Source organism: Hippocampus bargibanti, linkage group LG03 (assembly GCF_051943395.1).
Source record: "Hippocampus bargibanti isolate YZ-2025 linkage group LG03, ASM5194339v1, whole genome shotgun sequence".
Lineage (NCBI taxonomy): Eukaryota > Metazoa > Chordata > Actinopteri > Syngnathiformes > Syngnathidae > Hippocampus > Hippocampus bargibanti.
The window spans coordinates 13624962-13651542 of NC_142736.1; the positions used below are offsets into that span (position 1 = coordinate 13624962).

Genomic DNA, 26581 nt, shown 5'->3' on the forward strand with positions numbered 1-26581 from the left:
TGTGTGTGTGTGTATGTGTGTGTGCGTGTAACAGTTTCATATTTTTACAATAATTTGCAAATCTTTTCAGATTATGCTCTGCCATATTCTCCCACATGGACAGCCACTTCTCATTAAACTAAAATGATTATACTGAGTCATACTCCTGGATGTTAATTGCTATTCTCCTGCAGTATTTTATCAGATTGACAAAGACACGGTGTTGCTCTTAAGTGTGGATAAGGATCAAAGCTGGTTGTCTCTGAATAAAGACAATAGGCGCATATACTGTCTGCTTGTTGGGTGAAATTGTATTTTTTAGTTCATGGCACGTCCCTGACATACACAAAAAGCACGTGCAGTAATTACAAATCACAAAGACAACAACATTGTGGGTTCTCCTGTGTGCCAGTTGGTGCCAGCAGTATCAGCGTTCCTCCTGCTGCTGGCTCTGTCTGAGAGGCAGCTGTGTGGTTGTCACACTGGCTGTCATCATTATATGTCAGCCTCATTCAAGGACATGTAACCTTGGTGTCGACATCAGAAAGGGAAGAAGGGAGATGCATGACTGTAAGCTATGTGTATTTTCTGGACCAACACATTTTGGCGAATTAAATTCTGAGAATCGCAACCTTTGTATCACCCAATTTTATCACTATGGTTCTATACAGGATGCATTTTACGAAAACAGCCTTAGGGTGACTTTCTTGCTGCTACCATTCTCATGACTGTATCAAGCGACACTTCAGGGACAGCTAACGAATGACTCTCAAATGGATGTGATGCACTTTTGTGCATGGCATTAGTATCGCAACCTCAGCCTTGACTACTTTTTTCAGCTGCAGTTGAGCTCCAAAATACTTTGTGTCTGCATGTAGAGTAAATAGCTGCCCATTGTCAGACTAGACATTATCTTCAGTTTGACTCAGTAACCGGATTAATGAGCTCATCAACTCATCAGAAGAACGGGCCAGGAAATGCTCATGTCATGAGCCAATTTGTATGTTAGTCTTTTGTCTGGAATGAATTGGTGAGAAGAGCACGAGTCGGTGGTCAATGTTACATTATGTTTGAACCAGCATAACCAAAGTCTGTCGAATAAAAGGTATATGGGGTTTAAAAACACATAAAGGCTGGAGTGGCAGACAAAGCCTTGATCTAAATGTCATCGCCCATGAAATCCTTGTGAGGTTTGGAAATAACTTAAATGGCTCATTCACATACACTGTGACTATCACAGGAGATAATTGTCGTGCCCCATTTATTTTGGACAAATATATTTAACACACATCCTACTGTATGGACCAACACAATGTGGTACTGATCTCAATGCACAAGCGAAACGTCACTCGGCGACTAGTGGACTTGGCGCAAGACTTGAGTTAAATTTGGAGCTGTTGAAAAGAAGGACCGCATAACTTGAATTACTGTACATCTGGTTTTCTCCACTGCGAGAAACAATTATCCACACATTCCCACACAGTGGCTGCCATTACTTTGTTTCTGTAAGTGTTAGAGTTACTATTTTGATTTTTATCAGGATGAAAAAGGCCTAAAGAAGAGATTGCCAAATAGATACTCAAATTCAGATTTTAAAAATGCGGTTGTTAACTGTCTATCTTTATACAAATATAGATTTTTTTTTTCATTTCAAAATGATAATATATGTTTCTTTTTTTATTTTTGCAATGCCCAGAGTCATTACAGAAAACTATTCTTGAATAATGCATTTCACATGTGGCATCCGACTTCAACAACGTTACCTGGGAAACAGGAATGATGATAAATGAGCCCCCACCAGCACTCTCAGTGACCACAGCCAGGAACTTTGAGTTGACAGCACAGAAGTGGTTGTCGTGGACATTCTTGGTAATGGGGATTCCATCGTAGCAGTGCTCCCGACTTCCTACTTTCCCATAGACATTTCGAAACTTGGAGCTTCGGTAGGACAGGCGCCATGACATCTGACGTCAAAAGGACAGAGTGGACGTTCAACACATACGCTGTGAAATGTATTTTATAAACTACATGTTTTCAAGAATAACAATGTCAACATTTTAACAGTGAGCAAAGTTAATTCAGATTGTTTCACAATTGGCAATTGAGCAGACCTGAATATTTGTGCTGCCATACCCATAAACAAATCCACAGACATTTTGAGGAAGTTGAAGATACCCAGTGGACCACACACAGGTGTGTGTGCAGAAACCCCAACATACAGCCTGAGCTCCCCGCTACAACACTTCTGATGTCATCTCGGAAGCCAACCGCTATATTGTCCCTGATGGGCACACTTTCAATAATTTATCACACTAAGAGAACGCTTCACTTTTTTTTCTCAAGGATCATTTTTGAGTGGGTGGGATGTCTCATCTGTGTATGTCTGATGGTGCCTCGACTGGGATCACCACCTTATCGTGGTGAGGCACTTTGCGCGTCTCCATGACCCCGAGAGCTATGTCGGCTGGAGTCTTGTACTCCTGGCAGGGTCACCCAAGCCGAACAGGTCAGAGGGTAGAGGCCAGACAAAGAGTGATTCCAAATCCGCACCCGGGGGTAGGCCTAGGCGGAGTCCAACTGATCGGACCACCGGCAGCCCCTTGCAACCGCACTCACCTGAAGGTCGTCTTGAGTCCTCACTCTTGCCACTGGAATACAGCGGGTGCGGCCAAGTATGTGGGGGAAGGAATTGCGTGCCCCGTCCCTCACACTAAATCCACTAGTAGCGCAGGTTCCAGCTTCCACCATATAAGTCCACTGGCGATAGGATAAAGTGACGGGGGCAGGTCATGGATGTGACTGGAAGCTTCTAGCTTGATTCCTACACAGGGGCGGTACAGGATTGATGGTCGTTGCGAAGATGGGATGGAGCAACATTATCCTTCGGCAGCATCCTGTGCGTCTGAGCAGCCCTATTCAGGGTCCGCACTGCTCACCCCTTATAGGGGAAGGGTCTAGAAAAGGTGACCTAAACATTGCTTGTTCCACCACACCTGGGTGGCCCACCGCAGCCACCAAGGCATCCCCCCTCTGCGGTCGAAAACGAAATATAATCAAACCCATGACTATGAACCTGGCTTCCTGGAATGTTCGCACCCTCCTCGATGCTCGAGACGGGATGGAGAGACCTCAAAGACGAACTGCCCTCATCGCACATGAGCTCAGGAGGTACAACATCGATATTGGCGCACTCAGTGAGACTCGGTTCTCAGGCGAGGATTCACTCACAGAAGTTGGTGAGGGCTACACCTTCTTCTGGAAGGGTCTCCCAGAGAATGAGCGAAGACTCCATGGAGTTGGCTTTGCTGTGAAAAGCAGCTTACTCAGTAACATCCCTGAGTCCCCCCAAGGCATCAGTGAACGGCTTATGACCTGGCGTATTCCCCTGGTAAAAGGTCGCTTCGCAACTTTAATCAGCGCCTATGCTCCCACGTTGGATGCTGACGATAACACCAAAGATGCCTTCTACGAGTCCCTGGATGCTACCATATCCAAAATCCCTGCCTCTGATTGTCATGATCTGGTTGGCGACCAACGGGGGGCGCTGTCGGCCCCGCCTGCACCTGCACAGGTGCTGGTCGTCCCGATCAGATTGGCGACCAGCGGGTAGCGACGTCAGCCCTGCCGGCAGCCTCGCAGGTGCTGGTCGTTATAATCAATGACACTTAAAAGGACACCTGGCACGATCATCCGGTGCCGATTCATTGTTTGTTTGCTGATTGTTTGCTGCATGCATTGTGTACGTGTTTGTTTAACCTTGGCGGGCTTTTACACTTGGTCTTCTTTTGCTACTTTGTATTTTTTCCATTCAGATCATTTTGTTGATGTTTTACATTTTGTTCCTGCTGACTTTATTTTAATAAAATTTGTCAAACAACCTCCTGCTCCCTCCTGCCTGCTTTTTGGGATCCGAACCCGCCATCACCACCTCGCAAACCGTGACAGAATGAATCGGCCTACCATCGGATCCCGCAGGTACATCGGACCCGTCTCATTTCCACCCTGTGCCTGGCAATGCTACGTCCACGTTAGCGCAAGCCTCGTCGAGTTTGAATTGTGTCACTCGACGAGCCGCAACGTCCACGTAAACGTCCGGCCGAGACCTCCTTCCAGGTGGCCGTCCAGGGTGAAACTGGGTGACTGGCATTGCACGCCCACGTCCAGCCACGCTGTCGTCGTGCATGACGAATTGAGTCTCAGCCACGACGAGCCGTGCAACGTCCGCGTCAACGTCAGTCCGAGACCCCACTCACCGCTGGATCCCGGAGCGGCTCTGGACTGGTCTCGTTCCCCCGGAGCCGGGCAGTTCACGCCCACGTCGGCGTCCGGCCGAGACCTGTTCCCATACGGCCGTACGGGGTGCCATTCTGCGCCTGGCAGTTCGACGTCCACGCAGAGCCACGCGCCGTCGCGTGAACGTGCGAGAGGGATCGCACTCACGCCCACGACGATCCGTGCCGCATCTTCGTCCACCCCAGGCCGAGTCCCGTTCCCATCAGGCCGCCGCCCGTCGTATGCTGGAGAGGCAGCGGTTGCCCTCTCCACCGACCGTTCCCTGGCGAGTGGACCTTTTGGGAGACTGTTGGGACTTCTGGAAGCAGCGCCTTGAAGGGGGGGGGTACTGTCATGATCTGGTTGGCGACCAACGGGGGGCGCTGTCGGCCCCGCCTGCACCTGCACAGGTGCTGGTCGTCCCGGTCAGATTGGCGACCAGCGGGTAGCGAATGTCAGCCCTGCCGGCAGCCTCGCAGGTGCTGGTCGTTATAATCAATGACACTTAAAAGGACACCTGGCACAATCATCCGGTGCCGATTCATTGTTTGTTTGCTGATTGTTTGCTGCATGCATTGTGTACGTGTTTGTTTAACCTTGGCGGGCTTTTACACTTGGTCTTCTTTTGCTACTTTGTATTTTTTCCATTCAGATCATTTTGTTGATGTTTTACATTTTGTTCCTGCTGACTTTATTTTAATACAATTTGTCAAACAACCTCCTGCAACCTCCTGCCTGCTTTTTGGGATCCGAACCCGCCATCACCACCTCGCAAACCGTGACACTGATAAACTTGTTCTGATCGGTGACTTCAATGCCCGAGTAGGTACTGATGCCAGGCTCTGGAAACAAGTAATCGGAAGACACGGGACGGGGAAAATAAACACCAATGGCCTCCGACTCCTCACTCTGTGCTCTGAGCATCAGTTGATTGTAACTAACACCATCTTTCAACTGAAAAAGAAATACATCACATCATGGATGCACCCCAGGTCCAAACATTGGCACTTACTGGACTACATCATCACAAGGCAACGAGACCAAAATGACGTCTGCATCACACGGGCCATGCGTGGGGCTGAATGCTGGACTGATCATCGACTGATCAAGTCCAGGCTCAAGCTGAGAATTCGACCTCCTCACAAGAAACAGAAACCCCAAAGGCATCTTAACACCAGGGCCCTGGAGTCCCCAGAGTGTGCAGCCAGCTACCGCAACAAGCTGGCAGAGGGACTTGCCAGCCTGGACAAGGACACCAGTAACGGTGACCTTGATATTGAAAGCAGGTGGAAAAAATTGAGGACAACAATTCATCAAGCTGCCTCTGAGACCATCGGCTTCACTCAGAAACGTCATCAAGACTGGTTCGATAACAGCTCAGCTGCCATACAGGAGCTTCTGGAAGCCAAGCGCAAAGCCCATACCACACTTCTCTCCAACCCTCATTCTCCACTTCTCCTCTCTCACTACAAGGCCATCCGTGGTGAAACACAGAAAGAGCTGAGGATGATGGAGAACAAGTGGTGGCTCAGCAAGGCCCAAGAAATCCAGAGGCATGCAGACAACAACAACACCCACGCCTTCTATGATGCTGTAAAATCCCTGCACGGCCCATGAAGACAACACATTGTCCCAGTTAAATCTGCAGACGGTTCTGTACTACTGAAGGACAAACAGCTAATACTTGAGCGCTGGGCAGAGCACTTTGACTCCCTGCTCAACCAAGTAAACCCTTCAGACACATCTGTCCTTGACTCCCTCCCAGAGCTTCCATCAGTTCCCTCCCTTGATGAACCTCCTCAGTTCACAGAGGTCCTCTCTGCAATCCGGAGCCTTAAAAACAACAAAAGCCCTGGCCCTGATGTACTTCCAGCTGAGGTTTTCAAGAGCGGCGGTTACCTCCTGACACGGCAGCTTTACCACCTCATCTGCAACATCTGGCAAAACGGGACACTTCCTCAGGAATGGAAAGACAGCAACATTGTTACCATTTATAAAAGGAAGGGGGACAAGTCAGTCTGTGGCAACAGCCCTGGCATCTCCCTACTTTCTGTTGCTGGCAAGATTCTTGCAAAAGTAATGCTGTTCCGTCTTACATCACACATTACCGAAGACATCCTCCCAGAGACACAATGCGGTTTCAGGAAGGATCGAAGCACTCTGGACATGATCTTCGCTGCGCGGCAAGTTCAGGAGAAATGCAAGGAACAAAACAAGGACCTCTATATCACCTTCATCGACCTTACAAAGGCATTTGACACAGTTAACCGTGACATTCTCTGGACCATACTGCAGAAATTTGGCGTTCCCTCCAAATTTCTCGGCATCCTAAAACAGTTCCACAGCGGCATGCAAGCAACTGTACTTGTTGGTGGCCAGCAATCTTCCCCGTTCCCTGTGGAAGTCGGGGTGAAGCAGGGCTGTGTACTGGCCCGTGCTATATTCAACCTGTTCCTGATGGCAGCTACGCTCCTCTTCCATAAGTCCATCCAGGAAGGTGGCGGCGTACAAATCCAATTCTGCCTGGATGGTAGCCTGTTCAACATCAGACGCCTGCAGGCCAAGACCAAGACCCTGATCAGCGACATCCACGAGCTGCAGTATACAGATGATTGTGCTCTGTTGGCCCACAGCCCAGCTGCCATGCAACATGCCCTTGATACCATGTCCTCCGTCTACCGATCACTCGGTCTCGTGATCAATGTAACCAAAACGGAGGTCATGGCAAAAGAGAGTTCTCCTACCCCAGCGTTCACCCTCAGTGGCACACCCCTCAAGGTTGTCCAACAATTCAGCTACCTCGGCAGCATTCTAACACCCTCCTGTCTAATTGACGACGACGTCCAGGCCCGCATCCATCAAGCCTCCAAAGCTTTTGGCAGATTGCGTACTCGTGTGTTCGAAAACAACCACTTAAGAACTCCAACAAAAGTCGCAGTCTACCACGCAGTGTGTGTGTCCACGCTGCTATATGGCGCAGAAGCCTGGACCATCTATCGACGCCATGTGAGACGCCTTGATGCATTCCACATCAGGTGCCTCCAACGAATCCTTGGCATCACCTGGCAGGATCGTGTCCCACACACCGACATCCTTCAACGCACCGCCTCCACCAGTATCGAGGCTATACTGGCAAAGAGGCAACTCCGGTGGGTTGGACATGTCATCCGGATGCCTAGCTGCCGCTTGCCTCGGCAGGTGCTTTATGGACAACTCCTGTCAGTGAATAGGAAGCCTGGTGGTCCTAAGCTGCGATACAAAGACCAGCTTAAACAGACTCTAAAGAAATGCAACATCAAGCCCAGCGATCTGGAGTCTGCTGCAGCTAACAGGCCACTGTGGCGTTCCTTATGCCACAAAGGGGTGACACAACTTGAAAACAAACGCACCCAGAGGAGGATCGTGCGGCGCGAGCAAAGACACCTCTGTGCTGCTTCAGTACCGCCTCGCCAGCCCGGTCCTGGCCTCACATGTCCTGAATGTGACAGGATGTGTGGCTCCAGAATCGGGCTTCATAGTCACCTACAGTGGCATCGACGCCAGCGCCGATAACCACTGTCCAATACCCCACAAAGCAATGGAAGCGACGTCATCTTCGACTTCGATGGACTGCCAAGAGAGAGAGAGAGTATGTCTGATGAAAGTCACACCAAGTGGTGAGAAATGTGCAATCATTATGAGACTGGATGGTTAATATTTAACACCGTCAGAGGAACTGATAGAAATCCTTGGTTAGCATACAACTTCAGGCACTGACTGAAAATATATTGTGTTATGTTGGTGAACATCACAAATTCATAATTGTATTTTTTAATGGTTTGGAGACAGATGCAATCAATCCAATTGTTTCATGTGTGTTTCAAGTCATACCGAAATGGCATCAATCGTTGGCTGGTATTTTGCGATGACTTGAAACAGACATTTGCAGACAGTGAATGACCCGTCTGCTAAAGTGAAAATGAATGCAAGTTTAACATCTGACCTCACATAAATCAGTTTCCTAAAGGCTGTTATCCCGTTTTTCATATCCAAATCGAGGACACCAGTTCAGAAATCAGGTCCAGACAAGCAGCTGGATAACACATTAAGTGTAACAGCACGGAATTTGACTGAGGAGAGGGAAATTAGAAACTGATCTGCTTTTAGCTCTCTTAACAAGGACTCATTCATTGGTCACTTGTATACGGAATTGAAATGATGCATCTGTCTTCTCACAGAGGTTTGCATGATCTATGTATGCTCCCACAGAAACAGAACTACCGGTACATAGGCAAACATCACACATATACAAGGTTTGAAAACCTCTTCCTCTCTCCCGCAACACTGATCCGGACATCAGTGTTTCTCAATGACACTGCATAAATATATTCACATAGCTGCTGTTACATGCTTGGATCTCAAACATCCAATCTATTCTTCAAAGGAGGCCTCAGAGATTTCCTGGTTCCCTGATTTTATTTCTGAACGTCCAATTCAACAGCGTGTACCTTCTCGACCTCTTCTCTCATTCACCAATTTCTCCTTCCACTGGCACTAATCGCTGGAGTATAGCACTCTACTGGTACCAAGCCTTCCTTCCACCTCTGAATTATTCGACTGCTCAATATAACTCCCACCCCTACATTCCTCTTTGCAGCATCAGCAGAGTAACCTTTATAGGCTTGCATATCAATGTTACTATTCGACTCAGCAGAGTACTTCCCACTGCTGTCTTGAGCACATGGTCTGAAACCATGACTCTCTCGCTGTCTGTCCAGGCTGAAATTGTCTGTCACTTTCGAAAGGGAGTCTCCCAGAATAAACTCAGCTGAGATTACAAATCGGCAAAGTCGACGATTTTGTCAACCATCCAACAAAATCATGGCAGAGTTCGGAGCCAACAGAATGAAAATTGATTGTGACTGGTCTGCAGGCATGGCACATGCTGAACTGGGGAAAGCACTTTTCATTTGCCGAAAAATGCTTTCTCAAATATATACATAATTATTTATAATGGATATTATTATTCTGTATTACATGTTCTTGTTTTTGCATCTTTCACACAATTAACCTACAATATTTAACAATTTAAAATGGTAATGTGGCATTTGTGTCGCCCTTTCCTTTAAAATATCACATGCGCAGATACAAATTCACTCATTTCTGATTTGAACCAGGATCTTCCATCTAAATGGACCCCTGAGGGATTACATAAAATTATGGGATTACATAAAATTATGTTATGTGCATGGATACAAGTCTTCTGCGCCTTCATTATAGTGCAAGGACATTTGCGTTAATCCTAATGATTTATGTCCCTTGCTCCTGGGATCTCGTCACATTTCTTCCCCAAAGAGGGCTTCATATTTTGTGGTGCTTATAAAAATCCCGTGTAAAATGATTGGATTGCTGTGACCTTTGTAAAACATCTATAGGTCCTGTCACAGGCTAAATAGTGGAATTCTTGCAGAGCAAACTAATACCTGCCCACAAAATTACTTTCAAAACCCCATATTACTTAATATTCATGTTTTAATGTTTTTAAATATATTTGAGGAATCATCAAGAAGTCGTCTGTTTTCGGGTGACTAAATCTCACTCCTCTCTATTAACACATTTCTTCCAGCTATCAAATTGCGAGAGTGCGTTTGCCAGAAGATTCAGGTTAATTCTGCCATTTCGGGATGCTAGTGCATAAGTAGAGTGAAGCCCCTTTAATTAGACAAGAATCAGGATGGATTGTAACTCATGTTATAAGAGTGGCCAGTTGTGAGGTTGATTCCAAACCTCACTTTTTTGCATTCTTTTTACTGGCGTTGAAATATGTCTTGAAAAAGAATAACCACAAGAGCCCCAGGTATTGACCAGATGTTGTAAAACAAACAATAAAACAAAACATTCCATGATGACTTTTGAGAATGTGTTTGAAATGTGTCATAAAGCCTTGCTGCTTGTTTTAGCCCCAAAACAATGGCAGTGAGAGAGTGCGTTTGGCAGAAGATTCAGATTAATTCTGCCATTTCGGGATGCTAGTGCATAATTAATCGAGTGAAGCCCCTTTAATTTACAGGGACATTGGTTGAAGTCAGCTCTAACCATCTCAATAGCAATGCCACCCAACGCACAGGATTTATTTGGGTCACAAAAGTAGACCTCTGAATGAATCTGTTGCAGCTCTTTTCCTAAAATAATGTTTAGATTGGCAGCCCGGTAGTCGAGCGTTTAGTACGCTGGCTTCACAGCGCAGAGGTTGTGAGTTCAAGACCCAGTCTGGCCTCCCTGTGTGGAGTTTGCATGTTCTCCCCAGGCCCGTGTGGGTTTTCTCCGGGTCCCCTCTTTCTGCTTTGAGAATCCATTTTAGACTGATGGACCGGAAAACAGCTGGTCACTATTGAAAAAATATATTTGTCAACCTCAGATAATGAATACAGTGGATGTACTGTCAGTTGTTTATTCTTTAATTTGTGTGGCCTGGTCTAAAGTGGCACCTGGATCGATTGTTGAGGACCATTGGTGCACACCACCCATGGTAGGAAAGTGCTTGACTTTACGCACAGTTGGATAGCTGCTATATCTATTGAAAGCTAACTCATTCAGCCTGTTAACTGGACGACAGAACAGTAAGCCTGTAATCCCAATAGCCTCTTTATCCTTTGGAAAAATATTTAATTGGCTATTTTATTACACATGTGTCTCATTAGTGGCAATGTTTAGTATTCCCTTTTGGGTGGTAATGTGTTAGACATGAATTATCGCGATAATTCGACAATAAATACTCCAATGCGTGAATAACGCATACATACATTTTATCTATCTGTGTAAGCTCTCCGTCGTGCAGGAGTGGTCCATCGATGAAAAGGTTTCTTCTGTACTGCTTTGAAGGTGTCGGACGTTTCATTTCTTATTCAAGATTCTTCTTCAGCGAACTAAAGTCTAGCTGGTAGTTTTGGCCCTATATATAGCCCTACTGTCCAGAAGTGGCGGTGCTACGATTGGAGCAGAGGACTACTCCCTGCGGCTCCACTAATTACTTCTATTGTCCTGACTGACGACTCACCTGATTGCCCCATTTGCCCTTGTATCACCTCATCAGCATGACTAAGCCTATGTTGCCTAATAAGTCTGTTGTACGAACGATCTCATTCGTCAAATGAGTGGTTGCTAGCTTTTAGGTGCATATGTACTGCAGATTGAGGCCCAATGGTATTATCCCTGCATTGTTGATAAAGTCTTTTTTTTTGAGAATTCTCAAAAAAATACTTGGTTAAAATCTTAGCGAAAGAAAATAGATGGTTTGAAAGGGGAGTAAAAGAAACTATTTTCATCAAACAGCAAAATCCTTCACTTAACCGCCATGGTGGTGTGAGGTTCAATTTGGATCGTTCGTTCGTATGTAGGGCCGAAACTACCAGCTAGACTTTAGTTCGCTGACGAAGCATCTTGGATAAGAAGCGAAACGTCCGACACCTTCAAAGAAGTACAGGTGACGGCTGAAGAAACCTTTTCATCGATACATCTTATACTGTTCTGGATGTTGTTTCACTATCTTGGCATGTCTTCGCAAAGTTCTCACCCGATATCTACACTCTACAGGAAAATTCTCACATGGCTGCCTTTAAAGCTTTTGTTTTATCTATGATCATTGTCTGTCAGAAATGCAAAAGTATTGCCTTATATTCAGTGACTTCTGGTCGTGATTTAATAAACTACCCATTAACCTCAAACAGACGTTTCTTTTGAGGTTCTGCTGAGACAAAACTCATCCACCAAACTGATGACATGATGCTGAAACTGTGATTTAAAGCTGACACAGTTGTGCAGTTTGCACCACGACTAAGCTTTTATAAAACAAATCATTAGATTTGTGTGATACTTCTGTGTTGACAATAATCACACAAACGGAAAAAAGATGCAGAACAAAGTAAAAAAATGTACTATGAGCTGCTTAGAAAGTAATATCTATATTTACGCTGCTATCAGAGCACATAGGCATAATACAGAGCTGAGTTTGACCTGAGTGAACTTAATTGTGTGTGTGTGTGTGTGTGTGTGTGTGTGTGTGTGTGTGTGTGTGTGTGTGTGTGTGTGTGTGTGTGTGTGTGTGTGTGTGTGTGTGTGTGTGTGTGTGCGCGCGCGTGTGTGCACACACGTGCATGTTTCTCTGGCTGCCTTTCTGTGGACGGTGGATCATTCACCATTGATGTGCTCTCTTTGTACCCACACTCACAAATGTTCACTCAATTCCCCGGTGCTGGCAGCTCAGACCAAAACGTATGTTAGGATGTTTTGTATATTTCATTTTAAATCTTGATGCACTAAAACAAAACAAAAAGGAACTCATGGCCAATAACCAAACGATGCGTTGAGAAAAAGCAGTGGTTATGAGAAGTTGAGAACATAAGGCAAATACAAGTTGATGTTGAAGAAGCATATGCAAAATGACAACACAGCAAAGTGTGCAGTATTGTCATTGACAGTCTCATGCATGAACGTGTGGGGTGGGATAAAATTATGTCATGTATGTATGTTAGCGGGCCTTTGTCTTATTGTCCAATTTTATGGTACTATCAAGAAAATATTTGGATTTCATCTGTTTTCTAGATTTAAGTTAAATTGAAAACAAATCATTTGGGACCACCAATGGATGATCAGAGACATTGGTGTCTCCAAAGGTTTTTTGATTTGATTTGCTTTATTCATCTATGGCTTTCTTGGGAACCTGTGTTTGGGTTTGAACTGAATTCGAGCTGATGTCTCTCAGCATCCTCTGGTGATTTAGTCTCATTTCACTGTGCCAGTCAATAGTCACACACACCGCTAGAAATGCAAAATAATATAACAACCCATTCTATTGAGAGCTTTTTCACAATTAGTTCTAGTCATTCAAAGAAAAATATGTTGCCGTCCTAATGTGAATACTGTCACCATGTGATTGAATGATATTGTATATGCAGACACAAACGAATTGGAGAGCTTCCCCATCTCACATGGAAATGCTAATCAGCCCTTTCATAGAGATTTGAAATGTTGGTTCTGTAGTCCCACCACATGAGCGGATGAGATATTTTCTGACTGGCAGTGAGCTAATGAGAAGTGAATGTTTTCCAATACGAATAGCTTTTTCTGTAGCTTTTTCACAGCTATTTACTATCTGAGCCTCTTTTGTGTCACACTTTTAGTCTATTCCTTTGCCTCACTTCCTTTCTCTATGAATCTCCCCTATGTGTTTTCGTTATTTGCTCTTTTCAGACAAATTCTGGATTTAATATTTTAATCTGTTACATTGGTCATCTTTTTCACATTCCAAGAAAGGAAGTTTTGCTAGGTCACTGATTTAGCTTGAGATTGTGAGTGCCAGTGTGTAACTGTGAGTAAACCCGTCAATTAACCAGGCGCCTAAATCAGACTGTATTTAGTAATGACAGACAAGGTACCCTGAGGAAAGAACATTAAGAGTTTCTCGTGGAATTTTCATATTAATTAATATGGATACAAAAATATAAATGGTATTGTTGTCCAAATCTCAGGTTAGGGTTTCAACATAGAGTAGTGAAGGATCAATAGAGAACTCAAAAAAAGAGGATCAGTATTGCTCCACTGCCAGTTGATGCATTCCCAATACATCAGAATCAGAATTTTTAAAAAAAATGTAATACCATGGAACCTTTTTCCTGCATTCGTTGGTTTCAGGGCTGGAATGAAATCTTCCACAGTTCAGTTGTCATGGGGGAAGTAGATGGAGCGGGAGATTAAGAAGGAGATCAGTGAAGCATCTGCGGACTCTATATATACAGTATGTATATCGATATGTCGAGGACCTGAGCTGAAAAGCATAGCTGTCAATTTACCAGCTGATCTAGGTCCCTACCCTTGCCTATGTTTGTGACCGAGAATTAGATCCCAGATGCAATCAACCAAACTGAGTTTCTTCTTCTGCAGGGTGTCCAATCTCTCCTTTTGAGAGGGACACAGATTCAAGAAGCTGCTCCCCCATGATGAAAAAAGTGGCTGAGGCATCTGGTTGGGATGGCCCGTGGCTACGTTCCTGGTGAGATGTTCCGAGCGTGTCCTACCAAACATTCTCAACTTAACATATCGTCTACTTGAAAGCTATTACACACAATATGTTTTTTTGTTTTGTTTTATTTTGGGGATTGTTGGAAAAACAGGCTACAAGGGGCTCATGTATCAAGAAGACCTACAATGATCAGATGACTGGTTTGGTTTTGAAAGACGATTGCATTCAACAGACAATCGTCTCATACAAGCAGTTTTAGCTAGCTTGAAATACTAAATACGGAAACACTGAAGCCTTACTCTCCTTACTGTCTGTCATGTTCCTCTGATTTTCAAATTCTTGTGTCTGTATCCCATAATTCGCTCACTCATAACACAGTGCTTTCTCTGTAGTGCCACAAAACAACAGGACCATTTTAGGACTTCATGTACAATTCATGGCTTTGAGTTGGTTGTTTGCAACGTTTCGTGCCAGTAGCTGACCATGAATCTTGATGGCACTTCTGAAAAAATGCTTAATGAACGGAAATTGGTTTGGACATAAGGCACAAATCAGCCTGTTTATTCCTTTTACACCCAAATTGTCTCATACGAGACTTGCAGACAGACTGCAGCCAGACAGACATCTGGAAACACTTCTGAACTTAAACAAAAAGTATTGCTGTGGTCATAAAGCCTTTCCATGTAAAAAACGTACATGAGGATAACGGGGTGCAACAACCAACACGAAAGAGAGGCTTTGTTTTGAAACGATAAGGGCTTCTTTCTGAAGGAATGTGAGAACATCTGATGGGGTCCCTAACTTCCCACTTCTAGCTTATGTAAGATAGTAGATGGATGCAAGCTCCAGGGGGCTTTATTTAGAAGCCTTGAAGATGTCTATTCACACCTGCATTGATTTAGGGCATACATGTTTTGCTGGGATCACAGGATCGCCAATGCACTTCACCAGTAGAAACTAACACATTTTTATTTGCCAACCAACACAGCTGTGCTCCCCCCTCTCTCTATCTCTGTCTTACTCAGGCTCTGTCACGCACACACACACACACACACACACACACACACACACACACACACACGCACGCACACACACACACACACACACACACACGCACGCACGCACGCACACACACACACACACACACACACACACACACACACACACACACACACACACACACGCACGCACCCCCCCCCACCACACACGCGCACACACACACACACACACACACACACACACACACACACACACACACACACACACACACACTAACATAAACACACAAAAAGACACACTAACACACATGCACATGAACAAAACTCTGAAACTCATGACATCATGGCACCACAGGCTATATGCATTGGGAGGCAGCGAAATATCATATTATGGAGAACAAAAGGAAATTGCAAAAGTTATCACCGGTAGTTGAAAATCAGCATACTTCTGTTTGTTCTGTCTCTTTATGTCTATATAGACATAAACGCTGCCTATTTTACCCCCAAATCAACAAAAGTGATATAGAAATAGTCAGCGTGTGACTTATTTCCATTTTGTTTGCTGATCATTTGGAACTGCTATTGGCTGGCAACTGGTTCAGGGTGTCGCCTGCCTACTGCCAGATGACGGCTGGGACAGGCTCCAGCACCCCCATGACCGTAATGAGATTTAAGTGGAACGGAAAATGAATGAATTAATGAATCATTTTGAGTATACCTCTTTAGTATGTCTATAACTTAAATGTTATTATCAAATACAAATAACAAACAAACATTTTTGGGTGCAATGCACTGGCTCCAGATCCAGGCCAAAAGAAAGTGGACCAAAGCATCAGTCTTACAAGGTTAAAGAGCTTAATTCCTGAGTGTCTCACATGCGGACGACTCAACCAAAGGCCTTGTTTGAAGTCAAAGGGCAAGGAATTAAAAAAGCAATGACCTATTTTCATGGCACTTCCAATGTTACCACTAAAACGAGTCATTTTGACTTCTGTTTGTTTGACTGGACTATTCTTCATATCTTCAAAATAAGCAACACATATGAATTAATACATTGTTCAAATGTTTTGGAAGAAATAAATAGTTGTCTGGAGCTTAATGCCCCTGGCAGAGTGACTTTGGGCACAGGCAACCTCGATGAGAGACCAGACAAAGCAATGGCCACAAAAGCCCAGTGACATTGAACGAAAAAGACAAGGACTGGGCAGATGAACTCAACCGCTTTTTCAATCGGTTTGACAAGACGCCAGCCGCCCCCGGCCCACCGTCAAATTCACCTGTGGCTGCACCTGCACCAACTCTCACTGTGGCCTTACCCTCCCTGCCCTCTCTCACGACCAGCTTTCCGCAACCAACAACTGCCCTCCCAACCATTGCCACACCCACAGCCGCCACTCTGCCTCCTGGTTCCTGCCTGTCTGTCACAACTGCGCAGGTGAGGAACCAACTGAGGAGGATGCAGGTGAGGACTCCTCAAGACCTGCTCCGACCAGCTGTGTGACATTGTCCAGCACTTGTTCAACCTGAGCCTGAAGCTGGGTCGAGTTCCACAGCTGGAAAACGTCATGCCTGGTCCCAGTGCCCAAGATTGCCAACCCAAAGGAGCTCAACAGCTACAGAACGTTGGCGCTGACGTCTCACCTGATGAAGACGCTGGAGAGACTCGTCCTCGCCCACCTGCGACCGCTGGCAAGCTCATCACTGGACCCGCTACAGTTTGCCTACCAGCCCAGCATCGGTGTGGAGGATGCCATCATCAACCTCCTCCATACGGCGTTGCTGCACCTGGAGAATGCTGGGAGCACGGTGAGGATCACATTGTTCGATTTCTCCAGTGCCTTCAACACCATCCAGCCAAATATACGGGGGGACAAGTTGTGGCATGCCGGAGTCGACCATCACCTCACATCCTGGATTACAGATTACCTCACAAACAGGCCACAGTACGCGAGGGTAAAGAACTGTGAGTCGGACAGGCTTCTCTACAGCACCGGAGCGCCGCAGGGAACAGTCCTGGCTCCATTCCTCTTCACCCTCTACACCTCGGACTTCAACTACAACACCCCAACCTGCCACCTTCAGAAGTTCTCTGACGACTCAGCTATTGTCGGCCTCATTACAGAGGGAGACGATAGGGAGTACATGGGACTGACAAAGGACTTTGTGGACTGGTGCCAGCAGAATCACCTCCAGATCAACACCGGGAAAACCAAGGAGCTGATGGTGGACTTCTGCAGGAAACAATCCTCACCTGCACCATTGAACATCCAGGGTTCGGACATTGAGAGGGTGACCTCCTACAAGTACCTGGGTGTTACTCTAAACAATAAACTGGACTGGACAACAAACACGGATGCCCTAATCAAAAAGGGACAGAGTCGCCTCTTCCTACTCAGGAAACTGAGGTCTTTTGAAGTTCAGGGGTCACTCCTAAAGACTTTCTATGACTCTGTAGTGGCATCAGCCATCCACTATGGCATTGTCTGCTGGTCAGGCAGCATCACCACCCGGGACAGAAAAAGACTGGAGCGCCTTGTCAAGCGGGCCAGTTCTGTCGTAGGCTGCTCGCTGGACTCTCTGGAGGAGGTGGGCAACAGACGGACGCTAGCTAAACTAAAAGCTATGATGGACAGCCCCTCCCACCCCCTCCTGCCCACCCTGACAGCACTGGGTAGCTCCTTTGGCCAGAGACGATTACACCCGCGTTGCAAGAAGGAGAGGTACCGCCGCTCGTTCCTACCGACTGCTGTCAGGCTTCACAATTCTCAATGATCACATGTGAGGGGAAAAAAAAAAAAAACGGACACTTGTAAATATAGGTTGTTGCAATATATCAAAATGCATTTCTTGATTCTGCACTATGTACAGTTTTTTTTTTCTTATGGAACGGTTTTGCACATTTACATTTGCACAGTATACAGTTGACATTTTTATTTTGTTATGCTTAGAATATCTTGTTTTCTATCCTTTCACCCCACCCCAACTCCATCCCTTTTCAATTGCTGCTGTGGTCTGCAAATTTCCCCATTGTGGAACGAATAAAGGTATTCTGATTCTGATTCTGATTCTATGACTATATAATTGAGTCTTATGATAGTTGCTCCTTGCAGCACTTTGTATGCAGTTTAGGCTGGTATCAAGTACTTTAAGAGTCAAATGTATTCTACAATATTTTATTGTGTGGAAAATATTTGGGAGTATAGTCGTTGTTTTCTGGACCATGAATGTACACGTCTTGCCATAAGCATTATCTGACAATTTTAGAAAACAGTACAAACTAACGGAATAATGGGTTGCTATCATCACATGAGAATTGCCTCGATTTATTCATCACTTTCCTCAACCACGAAAAAAGGCAAGACAAGATTTTCCTGAAAACAAGCAAGTTAACCGTTCACCATCAGTCTTTTTCAAGCAACTTCAAACTAGGTTTTGGTGACAGTATTTCTTCATATAGTAAATGCAAATGAGCGCCACCCTGTGTGATCAGAATCAGAATCAGAATCAGAATACCTTTATTCGTCCCGCAATGGGGAAATTTGCAGTCCACAGCAGCAATTGAAGAGGGATGGGGTTGGGGTGGGAGTGAAAGGATAGAAAACAAGATATTCTAAGCATAACAAAATAAAAATGTCAACTGTATACTGTGCAAATGTAGATGTGCAAAAACCGTTCTATAAACAAGACTGTACATAGTGCAGAATCAAGAGATGCATTAAGATATATTGCAACAACCCATATTTACAAGTGTCCAGTTTTTTTTTTTTTTTTCACATGTGATCATTGGGAATTGTGAAGCCTGACAGCAGTCGGTAGGAACGAGCGGCGGTACCTCTCCTTCTTGCAGCGCGGGTGTAATAGTCTCTGGCTAAAGGAGCTACCCAGAGCTGTCAGGATGGGGAGGAGGGGGTGGGAGGGGCTGTCCGTCATAGCTTTTAGTTTAGCTAGCGTCCGTCTGTTGCCCACCTCCTCAAGAGAGTCCAGCGAGCAGCCCACGACAGAACGGGCCCGCTTGACAAAGCGCTCCAGTCTTTTTCTGTCCCGGGTGGTGATGCTGCCTGACCAGCAGACAATGCCATAGTGGATGGCTGATGCCACCACAGAGTCATAGAAAGTCTTTAGGAGTGACCCCTGAACTCCAAAAGACCTCAGTTTCCTGAGGAGGAACAGGCGACTCTGTCCCTTTTTGATTAGGGCATCCGTGTTTGTTGTCCAGTCCAGTTTATTGTTGAGAGTAACACCCAGGTACTTGTAGGAGGTCACCCTCTCAATGTCCGAACCCTGGATGTTCAATGGTGCAGGTGACGATTGTTTCCTGCAGAAATCCACCACCAGCTCCTTGGTTTTGCCAGTGTTGATCTGGAGGTGATTCTGCTGGCACCAGTCCACAAAGTCCTTTGTCAGTCCCCTGTACTCCCTATCGTCTCCCTCTGTAATGAGGCCGACAATAGCTGAGTCGTCAGAGAACTTCTGAAGGTGGCAGGTTGGGGTGTTGTAGTTGAAGTCCGAGGTGTAGAGGGTGAAGAGGAATGGAGCCAGGACTGTTCCCTGCGGCGCTCCGGTGCTGCAGAGAAGCCTGTCCGACTCACAGTTCTTTACCCTCACGTACTGTGGCCTGTTTGTGAGGTAGTCTGTAATCCAGGATGTGAGGTGATGGTCGACTCCGGCATGCTGCAGCTTGTCCCCCAGTAGACTGGGCTGGATGGTGTTGAAGGCACTGGAGAAATCGAAGAATGTGATCCTCACCGTGCTCCCAGCATTCTCCAGGTGCAGCAACGCCGTATGGAGGAGGTAGATGATGGCATCCTCCACACCGATGCTGGGCTGGTAGGCAAACTGCAGCGGGTCCAGCGATGAGCTTGCCAGCGGTCGCAGGTGGGCGAGGACGAGTCTCTCCAGCGTCTTCATCAGGTGAGACGTCAGCGCCACCGGTCTGTAGCTGTTGAGCTCTTTGGGGTTGGCAATCTTGGGCACTGGGACCAGGCATGACGTTTTCCACAGCTGTGGAACTCTGTCCAGCTTCAGGCTCAGGTTGAACAAGTGCTGGACAATGTCACACAGCTGGTCGGAGCAGGTCTTGAGGAGTCGGGAACTGATGTCATCCGGACCTGCTGCCTTCCTCACCTTCATCCTCCTCAGTTGGTTCCTCACCTGCGCAGTTGTGACAGACAGGCAGGAACCAGGAGGCAGAGTGGCGGCTGAGGGTGTGGCAACGGTTGGGAGGGCAGATGTTGGTTGTGGAAAGCTGGTCGTGAGAGGGGGCAGGGAGGGTAAGGCCACAGTGAGAGTTGGTGCAGGTGCAGCTACAGGTGAAGTTGACGGTGGGCCGGGGGCGGCTGGCGTCTTGTCAAACCGATTGAAAAAGCGGTTGAGTTCATCTGCCCAGTCCTTGTCTTTTTCGTTCAATGTCACTGGGCTTTTGTGGCCTGAGATGTTTTTCAGGCCCTTCCAGACACCAGCGACATTGCTGGCTCCTCCATTTTCATCCTGTAGGCCTTCTTCCCCTCTCTGATCTTCCTCCTCAGTTGGATCTGCACGGCCTTCAGTTCCTCTCTGTTGCCCGACACAAAAGCCCTTTTCTTCTCCTTCAGGAGGACTTTTATGTCGGGATTAATCCATGGTTTGTTGTTGGCAAAACACCGCACAGTCCTGGTGGGTACGGTGTTTTGTTCACAAAAGTTAATGTAGTCTGTGATGGTGTTGGTGAGTGAGTCAATGTCTTCCCCATGAATCTCAGTAAAGAGCTCCCACCTGGTTGAATCAAAACAGTCCCGCAGAGCTTCTTCAGCTTCTGTGGACCATCTTTTGATCGTGCGGGTCACAGCTGGTTGCCTCTGGACAAGGGGTTTGTACACAGGCTTGAGATAAACCATATTGTGGTCTGCTCTTCCGAGAGGGGGGAGGGGGGAGGGTTTGTATGCATCCTTGGCGTTTGAATAAAATAGGTCCAATATGTTATTGTCTCTGGTGGCACAAGTTACATACTGTGTGAATGTTGGGAGGGAGAATTTCAGGGAAATGTGATTGAAGTCCCCTGAGATGATAAACAAGGCGTTGGGGGACTGGGTTTGCAGCTTGTTTACAACAGATATGAGGGCATCGGAGGCAGCGCCGCCATTTGCCGTAGGGGGAATGTACGTCGTCACGGCTATGACGTGTGAGAATTCCTGTGGCAGGTAATGCGGCCGAAGGCTAACGGCTAGCAGCTCGATGTCCCGAGTGCAAAGTTTTTCCTTCACCGTGATGTGCCCAGGATTGCACCATTTGTCATTCACAAATACAGCAATCCCCCCTCCTTTCTGCTTACCGCTGCCTTCATTTCTGTCCGCTCGTACGAGTTGGAAGCCCTCCAACTCTGCGTGGGCGTCCGGAGTGATTGCCGAAAGCCATGTCTCCGTGACGAGTAGCAAGCTGGCTTCCCGGTACTCCCTCTGATGTCGCGTTAGCGCCGCCAGCTCGTCCATTTTATTTGGGAGCGATCTCACGTTCCCCATGATGACGGACGGGAGAACGTGTCGGTATTTCCTCGTTCTTTTGCGGCGATCTTTCCCGGCCCGACATCCTCGTTTCCTCCTCTTCAATTCATCGGGGATGTCTGGTGCGGCGGCCGCTAGTCCGCTATTAGCCCGCCACGCTAGTAGCTGGTCTCGACTGTAAACAATGGGATTCCGCGTGCGCGTGGATTCCCCGTTCACAGGAGCGATGAAAAAGTAAAAAATAACGGCGATGAGCAAAAGAAAAGATGCCCATCTCCTCTCCGTAGGTTTATGGAGCGAGATCAGGCAAAACAAAAACGGAAAAGTAAAGAAGTGAAAAAGTAGACAAGAAAGGGAAAGAGCTGCTGTGGAGGCAGCCACACAGGGGGGCGCCATCTTGTATCTTGATGTTCCAACTTCTAGTATTCAAATATGATATGATGACGGAAAATCATCCAGACGGCTGTCTACAATATTGCTCAGGGACAGAGTGTCATCCAGCACTGTCAGCACAGTAGCACTTGTCCTGCTTCCTATACCAAGGTGACTTCTCTGTGGTTGGCAGGCAGAGCCTAGAAAATTTTCATCTCTGCCCGTTTCTCTAATTCATCAACATTTTGACAACAATACCCAGCCATGGCCTTTTTCTCCACCTCTAAATTTTGGACAACTGCATGATTGTTTTGCCAAATGGATGAGAACAATGCGTGTCCTCTCAGGAGTCATATTTTGACATGCTTCGTTCTAAGAAAGGAGCACATGGCTTTTTCCTATTTCAGTTGTCATAGTGGCAAAACCTACGCAGCAGCAGCTCTCACACATCCCACACAATCACACACAGGAAGATAATAATTTGTAGTGTGAAAGTATCTTTCTCTGTGCATGTCAAAGATAAACCAAAGACACACACACACAATTAATTCCATGTTAAATGAAAGAAAGAAGATTTCTGTACAACGTGTGGGCGTGGGACAGAAAAATGAGCAAATGAGGCCAATGTCCTGTGCCTCCATGAGGGCATCTATTTTGGTTCAGCTTAATTCTCCTCCTGGGTGTAGGTGTGCTCATTCCCCTTAACTGTCTTCCTGTCTTGGATTTCTCTCCCTTGGTTAATTGATTAAGAGGATTCCACCTGCTGTTGCAGTCCTAAGCACAAAACACAATCTTGACTCAACGTAAACACTCAGATCAACTTATGACTGTACGCACACTTGTTGACCAGAGATGGTGCAACAGTGTGGGCGATGTGAGGATGTGCCTTGGGCCTTGGGCCAAGCAAGATGGCTGACGTTGATGAATGTAGGCTTCAGGGGGCCCCGAGTGAAGCCTGATAATGGTTGATATGAACGTGTTTTGGGCAAGTCTCAATCCTTCTTGCCAGGGGTGTTGCCTCGCTCTCACCTTCAGACTAGAACCCCAAACTTGTTTGGATTGCTTCACAGAGTGGATGGGTGACCTTCAGCCGCAGGGCCAAAAAACGGTTCACACATGCATTTCAATCAGCCATTCAATTCAAAATATATACAACTCCCGATGAAATGTATTTAGAAGCTCAAAGAAACAGTTAATGCCTAAAAGCGTATAATACTTTTCAAAAAGCATTCGTAGTGGTTTTAATTACAGAAATTTTGTATGGGAGTTAATTTTCCATGAAAACCCAAATTACCTTTTGTGAGCAAAACTATTCACACCTGTGGCTTCCGGTTATTACGCGTTTCATTCTATTTATAATTAAATCCCAATTAAATCAGCCTCGGGTGGTGTAGTATTAGAAATGTGAATGTTTGCATTCCTTTCATAACTTTGCTGCTGTTAAATGTAAATTTCTCCACTGTGAGAAATTTACTGCTAATAAACTCAAATCCAATCCAATCCAAAACAAATAAGGTTGCTCTGCGTTGCATATAAATAATACCTGTGCTTTGCAGACTTGAAAATGTATCTAGAACAATTGAAAGGGAAAACAGTTTGTGAGGATAAAAAGTTGTGGTAAAAGTCACATATTGCAGACTAGAAGCTGCCACCCAGTTTTTGCTATTTCAACAGTAACCATCTTGGCTACACATCGTTATGCACTTGAATGGAATCAATCGCAGCACAGAGAAGCGACCATCCTCACCATCTCAAAACAAAAATGTCAGAGGAGTCACCCCAACGCAATACGGCGCCTCTTACCTTTGTGACAGTCATGCAGAATCAGTGAGTGAGCGACAGGCCAGTGTCCCGTTCAAACAGAGATGAAATCAATGCTGCAGGAGTGGCAGAGTGATGAGGAGGAAAGGAGGGCAGCTCTGGTTGCTGGTTTGCAGAGAGATGAGGGGGGCATGAGGCTGGGTGCAGGGGGCTGAGAGAGAGAGAGAGAGAGAGAGAGAGAGAGAGAGAGAGAGAGAGAGAGAGAGAGAGAGAGAGAGAGGAGGGGACAGACGCGTTTGTGCGTCTCGCCCACTAAGTACCGGAGGCTGATTGCTGCTGCAGTGAAGTCCTGGTTGGCGCTCTGAGTGCTGTTGGCTTCAAACAGAGGGAAACGCTTTCCCCGCATTCCGCAGGACACACCCCTCTCCTCCTACCTCATTACATGTCCACAGGAAACAACACACACTGGGATGTTGGGATGATGCACACGATCTGCCTGGCCTGCTTTCTCACTCAATATTGCAGTACTGTACTGTATGTTTACAAGTGGGCTCATACAGCTTATTGAGCTGTGCAGGGTGAGTGACTGTGCAAAAATATGATTGGCCGGAAGAGGAATTTTGGACACTGGGGGTGTCTCACTTTGCCACCCTGCAGACTGCTGTGTGCCCTGCATGACTGATTGGATGTTGTCTGTACACAAATGAAAGTTATTGTGAGCTGTCTATGTACTACCTTTATGTGACCTTCACGCTTCAAAGCAAAAAAAAAGGTGTTTGATAGTTAATTTTTACAGGCTTCTATTGTTCTCTTAACAGCTGCAAGATATCATTTGCGATTCAAATTGGTACAATTGGTACCCAAAATGACAGAAAATATCCAAGTCTAGCTGACTCCATGAACGTACAACTATTCTGGTGTTTACTAGCATTGACTATAAAGACATTTGTGCTTGTGTTGCATTACATTGGGATGCACCAACCCAAATGAATCTCCAAATAGTGGCCAATTTAATTCATGGGCCAATTACAATCATTCCAAGCCATAAAACATGTATTGGGAAATACCTTTTCATGTTAACTCATTCACTGCCAAACGTGCAACAATGTGTCCACTCCAGTGCCAGGGTTTTTTACTGAAATTCCAGGACCCACAGAATTTAGTTTTAGGACAGCGTATGAAACCTTAAGACTATCTTCTTCCATCACATTATTCCCTCACATGAGATTAGCCTTGATGTTGAGAGTGGTGTGGGAGCTGTGCCTCAGGGATGGGAGGTTGTGAATTTAGGACACATCGTCAGTAGTGTGCCAAAGAATCATTGGGTGTTTCGGCCTTTTAATCACTAGACACCCTCATCGATGGTGGCCAGCGACAGGTTGATCACGCCCGCGCTTGTGTCCCATGCCCAATCAGATGTTGAGAAGCTGGTGGGGGAGGGGTGTTGTGTCTTAGGTTGCTGTTCTATGAGCCCAACAAGGGTCCTTCCTCTTCATCCAGATCCACTGGCTGCTTCTTTCTGCGGCTTCAGAGACTGATCTAACTGTGTGCCGCAGAGCCTCTCCGTGGATACCCAGGTCTTTTAGCAGCCTGATGGTGGAGGAATCCACAAACCCTCTGCATCCAACTTAAATTGGACATACCTTAGCTTTCCGTCCCTGCTGTTGCGCATCCACTGCGAGTTCTGTGTAGCGCAGCTTCTTGCGCTCATAGGCCTCTTCAACAGAGTTTTCCTACGGGACTGTGAGTTCTGCGATGTAGACAGCCTTGAGTGAAGGGGACCAGAGCACCAAGTCTGGTCTGAGGGTGGTGGCTGCAATCTCCGCTGGGAAAACCAATTGCTGGCCAATGTCAACCCGCATCTCCCAATCGCGGGCCCTGGATAGCTGTCCAACTTCTGGTTTGGCAAGAGGATGGTTGGGCTTTTTCTGTCCCTCTCGGATGAAAATCAATGGTGCTGTGCTGGACGTGGTGGCTCTCATTGGCAAGGAGTTGATGGTATTCCTCTTGCTCTCAAGGACAACTGCCAAACTCTTCAGGACCTGGTTGTGCCTCCAGGTGTAGCGGCCTTGTGTGAGGCTGGTCTTACAACCGGTCAGGATGTGTTTGAGAGTTCCTGGAGTTTGACAGAGGTCACAGGTTGGATCTTCGCCATACCATTGGTGGAGGTTTTTTGGAGATGGGAGCACATCATTGATAGCTCTGATGATGAAGCTGATGTTGCTTGCCTCCATTTTCCAGAGATCCCTCCAGCTGAGCTTTCTCTTCTCCAGGCCTTCCCACCTCATCCATTGTCCCTGCTTTGCAAGAGACAGCCTGTGCAGTTATTTCAGCTTCCTCTTGGCGGTGCACCTCTGCAATCACCATTTTCCTTCTTTCCGATGTTGAAGCCTTATGCCAAGAAGGTTTGTTTGTAAGTCCAAACCCCCCTCTTCCTAGCTGAACGTGTCCCACAATGTTAGGGCTGCTGTGGCCTGCTGCACTGCAATGGATGGCGTCCATTTCCGTCCAGTTGATAGGGGGGGGGGGGGTGCAGCTTGACTGATCTTCCAGTCTCTGGAGTCTGTGAGGGTCATCTGAAGTCTCACTTTAGCGCACTTGTACTCTTCAGTGAGGCTTGTGATTGGAAGCTCAAGGACCCCTTTGGCATAAAGTCCGATGTTGAACAGACAGTGTGGAACACCAAGCCAGCGTTTCACATATCTAGTGATGGCTCGCTCCATCTT

The 26581-nt window shown here is 46.4% G+C and overlaps 1 protein-coding gene across 1 annotated transcript in view; it reads right to left on the minus strand.

Moving 5' to 3' along the window:
- Positions 1-24221, minus strand: part of coro2ba (coronin 2Ba) — a 34700-nt gene extending 10479 nt beyond the window's left edge. Inside the window, exons 1-2 of the mRNA XM_088992074.1 lie at positions 23898-24221; positions 1743-1943 (exon numbers count right to left, since the gene is read on the minus strand). Coding sequence (XP_088848200.1) covers positions 1743-1943; positions 23898-23912 — 216 coding nt within the window. The 5' untranslated portion in view covers positions 23913-24221. The remainder of the gene's footprint in view (positions 1-1742; positions 1944-23897) is intronic.
- Between the last annotated feature and the right edge of the window lie 2360 nt (positions 24222-26581).